Source organism: Camelus bactrianus, chromosome 16, assembly GCF_048773025.1.
Source record: "Camelus bactrianus isolate YW-2024 breed Bactrian camel chromosome 16, ASM4877302v1, whole genome shotgun sequence".
Taxonomy (NCBI): domain Eukaryota; kingdom Metazoa; phylum Chordata; class Mammalia; order Artiodactyla; family Camelidae; genus Camelus; species Camelus bactrianus.
This window is the reverse complement of record NC_133554.1, coordinates 11,379,589-11,389,205: the sequence shown is the minus strand read 5'-3', so window position 1 is coordinate 11,389,205 and position 9,617 is coordinate 11,379,589. Positions and strand designations below refer to the sequence as shown.

The 9,617-nt window shown below is 42.7% G+C and overlaps 1 protein-coding gene, 1 long non-coding RNA gene and 1 other non-coding gene across 4 annotated transcripts; 1 reads left to right on the top strand and 2 right to left on the bottom strand.

The window, feature by feature from the left end:
• On the top strand, window positions 1–3,630 carry PEX12 (peroxisomal biogenesis factor 12). Of its 2 annotated transcripts, none has more exons than XM_045512270.2 (3): window positions 1–716; window positions 1,038–1,591; window positions 2,371–3,630. In XM_045512270.2, the coding sequence occupies exons 1-3, from the start codon at window positions 591–593 to the stop codon at window positions 2,771–2,773; spliced, it is 1,083 nt and encodes a 360-aa protein (XP_045368226.1). In that variant the 5' UTR covers window positions 1–590; the 3' UTR covers window positions 2,774–3,630. The 2 variants fall into 2 exon arrangements, with proteins under 2 accessions (XP_045368226.1, XP_010947461.1); XM_010949159.3 differs by having other exon boundaries at window positions 2–716; window positions 2,374–3,630.
• Window positions 3,631–4,166: 536 nt separating this feature from the next.
• Window positions 4,167–6,822, bottom strand: LOC123615089 (uncharacterized). The gene is made up of 2 exons (XR_006722623.2): window positions 6,107–6,822; window positions 4,167–4,285 (listed from the first exon to the last, which is right to left on the bottom strand). It is a non-coding gene; the product is annotated as an uncharacterized LOC123615089 (long non-coding RNA).
• LOC123615103 (Z30 small nucleolar RNA) lies at window positions 4,410–4,506 on the bottom strand. Its single transcript, XR_006722636.2, has one exon. It is a non-coding gene; the product is annotated as a Z30 small nucleolar RNA (small nucleolar RNA).
• Window positions 6,823–9,617: the final 2,795 nt, after the last annotated feature.

The window sequence follows — 9,617 nt, the reverse complement described above, 5'->3', positions numbered from 1 at the left end:
CGCCTCTCCTCCGCCAGCCGTACCCAATCCCTGGCGCTTCCTATTTCCGAGTGCGGCTTCTGTCATAAAGCGGAGACCTCCGTTCAGACGTGGTGTCGCGGGTCCCTCGCCACTAGCCTGGGGTCAGCGCGCAAGCACGGGCGCGGGTAGGGGGACTGCACAGCCTACGGCTGCGGCGGACTGCGCGGGCCGGCCCGCACTGGCACCTCTGAGCCCTCAGAGCTGCCTGGCTGTTGAGCCCTCACGATTTCGAGTCCGTTATTGCCGGCCTCCGGGACGGCCGCTCGAGAGCCCAGCGCTGCTTCGCCCCACAGTCACGCTCTGCCCTGCGAGGTGCAGCATTAATCAAATAACCGCCCCACACACCACTGTCACCCACATCCGCGTTAACTTCTGTCTTAACCTCCTTCATACAAGACCCCTCTCCTCTTCTTCTAGAAGAGGTCATTTTTGCCCACTTCCCGGAAAATCGAGGGAGTATCCTGCTGAAAGGTTACATTTAAGGCTGAGCACCCATTTGATACCCCCCAAAACTTTATGCTTGCCGGAGCGTTTGTGGGCAAAGTAAAACCCAGTGCACACGGGAAACTATGGCTGAGCATGGGGCTCACATCACAGCTGCTTCTGTGGTGGATGACCAGCCATCCATCTTTGAGGTGGTAGCACAGGACAGTTTAATGACAGCAGTGAGACCTGCTCTTCAGCATGTGGTCAAGGTAAGGTATTAATTCTCTGACAAATTTTAGGGATGTCTGGGTAAAAACGAAACCAATAATTTGAATTTATTTCTTCGCCTAGGTTTTGAAACTACCAATTAGCATATAATTCATATCCTATGATTTAAGGGTTATTGAGTCTGTTATGTGTAGAGCATTGTGTGCGCTGAATATTTCAAGGAGGTTAGGGAAGACCCCAAAAGAAGTGACTTGTTTAAGCCCAAAATGTAGAATTTAGAGGGAAAAAAATTATAAATACAAGAATTATAAATACAGCTGTGTAATGGAATGAATTTCATTTATTGATTTATTTTGCTTTAGGTTCTTGCAGAATCAAATCCTGCCCACTACAGCTTCTTTTGGAGGTGGTTCGATGAAATCTTTACCCTGCTAGATCTTCTGCTCCAGCAGCATTATCTGTCTAAAACCAGTGCCTCATTTTCTGAAAACTTTTATGGCTTAAAGAGGATTGTAATGGGAGACACACAGAAACTTCAGAGACTGGCCAGTGCTGGTCTCCCAAAGAAGCAGCTCTGGAAGTCAATTATGTTCCTGGTTCTTCTTCCCTATCTCAAAGTGAAGCTGGAGAAACTGGTTTCTAGCCTGAGAGAAGAGGATGAATATTCTATCCATCCCCCTTCTTCCCTTTGGAAACAATTTTACAGAGCCTTCCTGGCAGCCTACCCATTTGTTAACATGGCCTGGGAAGGCTGGTTTCTTGTACAACAGCTTCGATACATCCTAGGAAAAGCTCAGCATCACTCACCACTGCTGAGTCTGGCTGGAGTTCGGCTAGGTCGACTTACAGTTCAGGATATACAGACTCTGGAGCACAAGGCAGCCAAAGCCAGCGTGACGCCGCAACCAGCCAGCAGGTGAGGCCTTAACATTTTTCCAAGACCTCTGATCAGTAGATTCTAAACTCTTATCCCAATTTTATGAAATTCACCTCCTTCAGTCAACTTTATTTCATAAAATCATAGGAAAATTCTTGTGGCCATAAAAACAGTAACTGTCCTCATCATACTGACTGTATTTTTGAGCACACTTGCTATGTGCCAGGCCCTGTGCTAGATGTTTATGTACATTGTCTCAATCCTCATCACAACTCAATGAAATAAATGCATGAGCAGTGAACAGTTGAAGAAACTAAGTTCTAACAGTTAAGTACCTTGCCAAAGACACACAGCTAGGTGGCAGAGCTGAGATTCGAGCCAGATCAATACAATTCTAAAGACTGTGCTCTTAACCACTAGTGCTGTCCTGCTTCTAGTTAGTGTTTGTGTTCTCCTACAAGTTTAAATACATTCCTCAATACTGTCGAGTTATTTGAGTTGTTTATTTTTCTGGATATACTATCTTTTACCCCTCAAAAAGGTCTATATAATCAATGTCTAATTTCTTTCTCAAAACACAAAACAAAACCCTAGTCATTAAAAACAAAGCTCAGCTCCTATTCTCCGAAAATACTGTTAAGTGAGAGAGGGCACTGTTTAGAACAGATCCTCAAAGAGACAATGCCAGTCCAGCAACTCTTCAATCCCCAAGGTGAATCAGTGATTCTGATGAAAAGTATAAGAACTGCATTTAATTTAGTCATTCTGTGATTACACCTAAAGTTTCTCCTTTTTGCCTCCTTGTTCTATTCTCCCAGCAGCATTGGTGAAAAGATAAAGTCAGCTCTGAAGAAAGCCGTGGGGGGTGCTGCCTTATCTCTCTCTACGGGCCTCTCTGTGGGTGTATTCTTCCTGCAGTTCCTTGAGTGGTGGTACTCATCTGAAAATCAAGAAACCATCAAATCATTGACTGCCCTGCCTACTCCGCCACCGCCTGTACACCTCAACTACAATTCTGATTCGCCCCTGTTACCCAAAATGAAGACTGTGTGCCCACTGTGTCGTAAAAACCGGGTGAACGACACTGTTCTCGCCACCTCTGGCTATGTGTTTTGTTATCGCTGTGTGTTTAATTATGTGAGGAGCCACCAAGCTTGTCCCATCACAGGTTACCCAACAGAAGTACAACATCTCATTAAGCTGTACTCCTCTGAGAACTGAAAGGGGTTAGCATCTTATCCCATGACAAAATGATTGCACTATGAGGCCACAGGGTAGTTTTCTACATGGTATATAGCGTTGTTTAATACTTCTAATTCTCAATTAATAATTGTATGAACTTTAAACAACTATCTGGATTTCTTTAAAAGGATATACTCGTTGATCTTAACCTTTTAGCTTGCTCTCTAGACAACCCTTCTCAGGGTTGACCAAGCTGGTCAGAGTGAGAGAACTGGGATTGGCAAAGGATGTGAGGGTCAGCATAGAGGAATTGGATAAAAGGATAATTAGCACAGAAGCTTTTCCTGTCCCCTTCCTTAAAGGACAAGGGGTATAGAAAGAAGCTCTCAGGAAAACCTACATTAGACCTCATCAAGTGGGTGGTGAAGGAGAGGCAGGTCTTTAGGGAAAAAAGCATTTATCTGTCTCTGAGGAATAGGTTTTATCAGTTTACAAACTAAAACTTTTTATAGAAATACTTAGAAATGCTTTAGAAAAACAACAGCTCCTTCCATATGCTGTGACCCATTTGTTAAATAACATCTGCCATAGTTTATGAACTTTTAAAGATCCTTTGTGGACTATACATATCTTTCGTCAGAAACTGGTTCAAGGAGAGTAGTGGTTGAATGTAGACACAGACTAGTTTGAAGATTCCACTGTGAAAGCAAAGCTATTAATGAAGAGATGAAATAAAATACTGATCTAACTATGACTGTATAAAGAAAGGATCTTTTAATAAGCTCTTGCTGCTTGCTGTTAAGAGTTTGCTAAACTGGCATGAATTATTCTGGCTATTACTAAAGTTTCTATAAAACGCTTAAGCAAATTTTGAGAATAAATGTTTTTAGCAAAGAGCTGTTCCATGTTGTCATGACTATGTGGAAATGGAAAGATTAGTTAAGTGTTTAAATTTTTCAGTCAGACCACCTTTGACTTTTTGAGGTATTTTGTATTAACATTTTGCTTTTTTTGCTACTCCAATATTTGGAGAAATCCTCTACTCCAAGAGCAAATCCTCTACTCTGGTTCAGCCTTGCATGAAATACCTTACTTCAGAAATACTACAGAAACACTTAAGTTGCCTATGTAGAAAAATGCAAGCCACTGGATTGGCAGGTTGGTGAAAAGATGGGTTTAAGAAAAAATCATTAGAAGAGGAAGGATGAAAATAATTTTTCATTATTTGCTGAGATTGGTCTTTTCCAATACAACTCACTTTAGAAATTCAAAGCACATTTCTCTGATAACACAAAGGTGATAAAACTAAATTTTGAAACAATACCCTATAGATTTTTAAATACTAACACTTTTATGTGCCATAAGAAAAGTATAATGGATATTTACAAAAATTCTTGTTAATCACAAAGTTTTATGAAAACAAATACCATAGTTAATTAAACAAACTTTTTTTTAATATAGTAATAAGTCAGTAAGGGAACTGAACCAGATTCAGGATTGAAATAACGCAGTCTTCCATGAAGATATCAAAGCCAGATTTTTCACCTCAACCTAAGAAGGAAAACATGAAAGTATCAGTAATTCAAAAGAATATCAAAGAAACACTCTTAAACATAACAAAACCAGTATCCAAATAGGCTAGAACATACCAATGTGGAAAAACCACAACCAGAATCAGCTCAGAGAGAAGATTAAGGGGTCATATCCTGGTCAAAGCCAGCACTGAAGCAATGGCAATACCAGGTCAGACAATACTTCACTCATCATCGCATCACTGCACTTCAGCTCCCTGTATGATCTAAGAGCAGCTCAACACCCTATTTTGACATCCAAGAAGACTTAGGTTTACCCATGAAAAAAATAAAGGCTTCTTTTAGATTAAGTTTCAACCATAGGCTTTCAATACTCGATCTTCCACTATGTACCTTAAACAATTGTGTTGTACAAAAAACGCAAACTTGAACAAGTTTTTTTGGGGGGGTGCTTTTTTGTTTCGAAGTACAGAGTAATGTGGAGAAGCATGTACAGTTCAAAAACATGTCTTCTTTTTATTGAGCCCAAACACCGTATATGATAAAAACAGGGATGTCTGTGAAGGGACTTATAGTCGAGTTCTAAAGCAAAAGCTTTAGAAAAAGATTTTCTACTAAATTCCTGTATAAAGGAAAGTCCAGTTTATTTAATACACAGTTTGATATATAACTCTGCTGCCAACAAAATTGAAAAGTATAGTCATAAAAATTTTATATGAGTCTTCTCAAGAGTCCAAGGCCCGAGGAGGCTATGATTTGACAAAAGTCCATAGCAAATTAACAGCACAGTTGGAAAGAGAAATTGAGGTCTGATGACCAGATTTATATTTTTCCACTATCAGCTAAATACAAGGTTTAACTTCATTTTTCTCCAGGCCATGGGCGAGATAAAGGAAACAATGCAAAGCCTGGGTAATTCACAACCTGGATAATCAATTTCTGAATGAGAAAGTTAACTGCATTTCATTTATTCTATATGGCACCTTCTCATGGTACATTATGGCTGATATGCTATGCTAAAATACTAGGATCACAAACAATGTCACCCTCTCAAGCCTTTCAGCATAGTACTGTCAGTATCTAAATAACACTTCTGGAGAAATACAACATGCTTCCTTCAGCCTTTTTTAAATGTCACTAGACATTCCATAGTTAAAAACTGACAGCCACAGCCGTGGTCTGTGTTCTCCATTCAGTAACTAAACGCCAGGAAGAGAGGGCAACTAACACAGTGCCTGTTTAAGGAGCTATGCTCAAGCCTTTATCTCATCAACCTCTAAAGGTGAAGTAAGTACACCTTAAAAATGAGCAAACAGGCTGAGAACTTAATTTAAATAACTGTCTAAAAGCATGAAACTTGTGAGCAGAGCTCCATGTGTACTCCAGCCACACACAGAGGGGCACACCTTCCTAGTTCTCTTCCTCCACTTCGCTCCATCTGGAGGGCTTTCCCTACCCGCTTTCAATTTGCAGAACTCCTAATTACAGTTCGAAAATCTTACTCAAATGTCACCATCTCTGTTAAGTGGTTCCTAATTCCTTCCGTCATCCCCTCCTATCTCCCACAGCACTTTTTCCCACCACAGTACGCATCACACGCCAATTATTCACCCATTCCCGTCCCCCATTTCCCCGTCTCTCCCACCAGCCCATCACACTGAGCTCCTAAAGAACCAGGACTGCGTCTTACTGGCCTTTGCATCTATTACGCTCAGAACGGTGCCTAGTACAGGAGGCTCGATAAACGAACGTTTAATTCAGTCAAGGAGCGACCCACCCTACTAAACCCTAAACTCCTAAAATATGAAAACATATGCACAAATTTATAAAGCCGACTTACCTCCAACATTTCTTAAGAACGTACCTCAAGCATCTCTAAGCCCTCCTTCCCCCAGCTTCTAACTCATGGCGTTTTGCACGGCCCCCTGAGCAGGAGCACCAATACTTATACAGTGGACCCTCAAAATAATAATAACAATAATAACACCACTACTACTACGAATACTACTACTACTAAGAACAACAATGTCCAAACCCCACCAACTTCAGGAAAGACTGAGAAGCCGTCCTCGTGGGGAAACACGAGTAAGGCCGGAGCCAGGGCTCAAACCAAAGCCTCAGGCAGGGGGTCCGCAGCCTGCTTTCTAACCCCTCCCCACACACCAATTCTTACGCCCTAGATTCTCAGGAGGCCAGGCCCGGCCTGCAGAAGCTGACGGCAGCCAACTCTCGGCAGTTCAGCGCCAAGAGGCACCAGCTTTCGGTTCCCACCAACCTCCGTCTCGCTGCCCCGCCGGCATCCCACCGTCCTGAGCGGCTGGAGAGGGACAACCAATCGCACAGCGGCTAGAGGATCACGTGAGCCCCAGTCTTGAGGCGGGGCTGGTGCAAGGAACAGCCAATCGGAGGGCGAGACAAACGTCAGGGGTGGAGCGGGCAGGCTGACGCCAGCGCCTTTTCCCTAGCTTCTTTGCGTGGCGGGCTCCGTCCTCAGCGTTAAAAGCTGCGGTCTGGACAGTTCCAACCCGCACTCGAATTCCCTGCTCTTGGACGACGGGAAAGCTGTTACCTGGAGTGGTTTTGCCAGTGCCTTGTTTCACAACTGGAGAAGGGCATCTGAGGCTGGGTCGTAGAGTTGTGCGCCCTGGGTTTCTGGGAGGAACTGTCGATTCAAACACTGATCCAATAGTATCTATTGCGCTTCTGCTGGATTCTCGCCTGCAGGCTAGAGGTTGGGGTAGTTTGAAGAATGTGTCTCTCCCTCCTTGTCCAAGAGGAACTCATTGGCTGCTGGGGGCTTGGACTCTTCCTAAATAAGCAAGAGGTGCCACAAGAAAAGTGCAGCTAAATATTTAAGAACTGCAAAAGAGAGCAGGAAAGACTTCCTGGGAGAGGTGGCATTTGATCTAGGTCTTGAAAAAATGGGTGGGATTTGAGAATTAGAAGTTTCTGGGAGAAAATAAATTAACTCCCAAATTAAATGAGAAAGCATAGGGGAGCTTACCAAATTAAAGTAAAGTTGAAACAGTGTAGTGTTTCTAAAAATTCAGTGAGTTAGAAAAACCAGGAGGAAACTTATCGATGTAGATGCGCTCCAGCATCAAAAACAAAACTCTACAATCCAGACTACAGAATCAGTAAGGTTGAATCTGGAGTTGGATCCCAGGCATGTATATTTTTAATAAGTGCCCCAAGGGAGATCCTGTTAACACCAAAGTTTGCAGACCAGTGTTAGTGTTAGAGAAAGGGGGTGGTAGGAGATTTGAAAGACAGGGCAAGACTTTGTTAAAGATGGTGCTTGCTGGCCATGTAGTTTAGACTACTCTGGAAGAAGTGGGAGAATTCAAGATTTCAGAGTCTGAGGAGATAAGACTGATCAGAGGTGAAAACTCAATGTGCAGCTGTGTCTTTAAATAGATTGAAGGAAGGCAGAGTGAAAGAAGGGGAAACTCTTGCAAGTGATTGCAGTGGTCCAGGGGAGAGCTAATAAGAAATGGAGAGGTGGCATATGAAAGGCAGCAGGAGGAATGTGATGAGTGTCAGATAGGGATGGGTAGAAGGACATTAGGAAATAAAAGGGAAGAATGGAGAAAAATGAAACGTCTTCTGTACCAGACCCTCTAAAGGCCTCCATTGTACTTTAAGGATAGGAGGGGTTAGACAGTGAGGGGAATGGGCCTTCACAATGCTGTTTCATCTGCCTGGTTTTCCTCTTTCTTCTCCAGTTCCCTTTCTCAACCTGCTTCATTCTTACTTGCAGGCTTCAGCTCATAGACCACCTCATTTATGAAAACGTAGTCACAAGCACAGTTATTGTCATTCCTCAGAACACCATGAGCACACTTTTCACGTATTTCTAGCTCTCCAGAATGGCACTAGAGTGTAGTGGTCATGCATATGGACTACAGTATTTGCAAGCACCGTAAACTCTCTGTTCCTCAGTTTTCCCATCTGTAAAAAGGGAATCGTAACAGCACCTGCCTCATAGAGCTTTTATGAGAATTAAATGAGAACAATGCATAGTACACAGAGTGCTCCACTGATGTATGTGTTGTATTGCGATGAGTTGTTTAATACATGTTTTCCCTCTCTAGATCATGAACAGGATGTGTATTTTATTCTTCTGGCTAATAGTAAGCCTCCATGGCAGAATGCTAGTAAATGGGTTTTGGAATCAGATAGACAGGGGTTCAAATCCCAGCCCTACTATTTACTAGGTGTGTAACCTTGAGCTTTACTCCCCTGAGCTCAGTTTCTTCATTTATAAGATGGTGAAAATCATGCATGTCTTACATGTTATGAGGGCAATTTGAGAGCATCAAATTTGCATATCTGGCCCAAAGAAGGCAGTCACTAAATGGCCCAAATGGCAGGTAGACCCAGAGCATAGCACCACGTTCAGAACACGGTAAGTGCTTAGAAATTGATGACTGAATGGAAAGCTGACATTCTGTGCCAGGCGCCATGCTAAGCTATTTATGTATATCATCTCACTTCATTCTCACAAGAACTGTATGGAGAAGGCACTATTGTTATCTTCAATCTACACAGAAGGAATCTGAGGCTTTTCTTAACCAAGGTTTCAAAGGTAAAAAGCTCTACAGCTAGGATTTCAACAGTCTCAGTGCTCAAAAAACCCAGCTGATTGAATGAGAGAATGAATAAAAGTTGGGAGACTTACCCAGAATCAGGTGGTAGTGTGGTAGAACCAGCAATCTTGCTCACTATGCTATCTACTCTGCTGTTCTAGCCAAATCTTCTCTATGAATGAACTGAGAATGTGATGGAGGCTGGTATTTGGCAGTTTGTGTCTGTTGAGCTCCAGCGCTGTCCTGTAACTACCTCTGCTGATAAACAGAGATGCTTAGTGAATAAAAACTTCTTAAATAAATTGGGAGCTCTGGTTCTCAGCCAACTGTCAGCATGCTCACATCACTTTCCCAAGGCTTAGAGCAAATCACCATCCAAGCTACTGATTTCGTGGACATTTGCTTTGAGGTATCAGAGCCAAAATGTGAGATCCTCCCTGGCCTGACAGCTTACTTTTCATAGCCAGGGGACTTAACTAAGGAACTTTGAAGATGGAAGAGAATCTCTCTTTGCACATCTTTCACATTATCCTTCCTTCTGATTTGGTCCCCAATAGTGCATTGAAGAAGAATAAGAAGGGAACAACAATCCAGTTCCTAGTTCTCCTGCTCCAAAAATGTTCTCCCTGTTGACTGGGAAGAAAAAGGGAGGTACTTAGATAGCTATCTGATTTTGAGACTCCAAAGCAACACAGAATCCCAAACGAGAAAGGCAGTGGAAGGAGTAGGGGCATCTATATTAAACAGACCTGGCTTTGCACC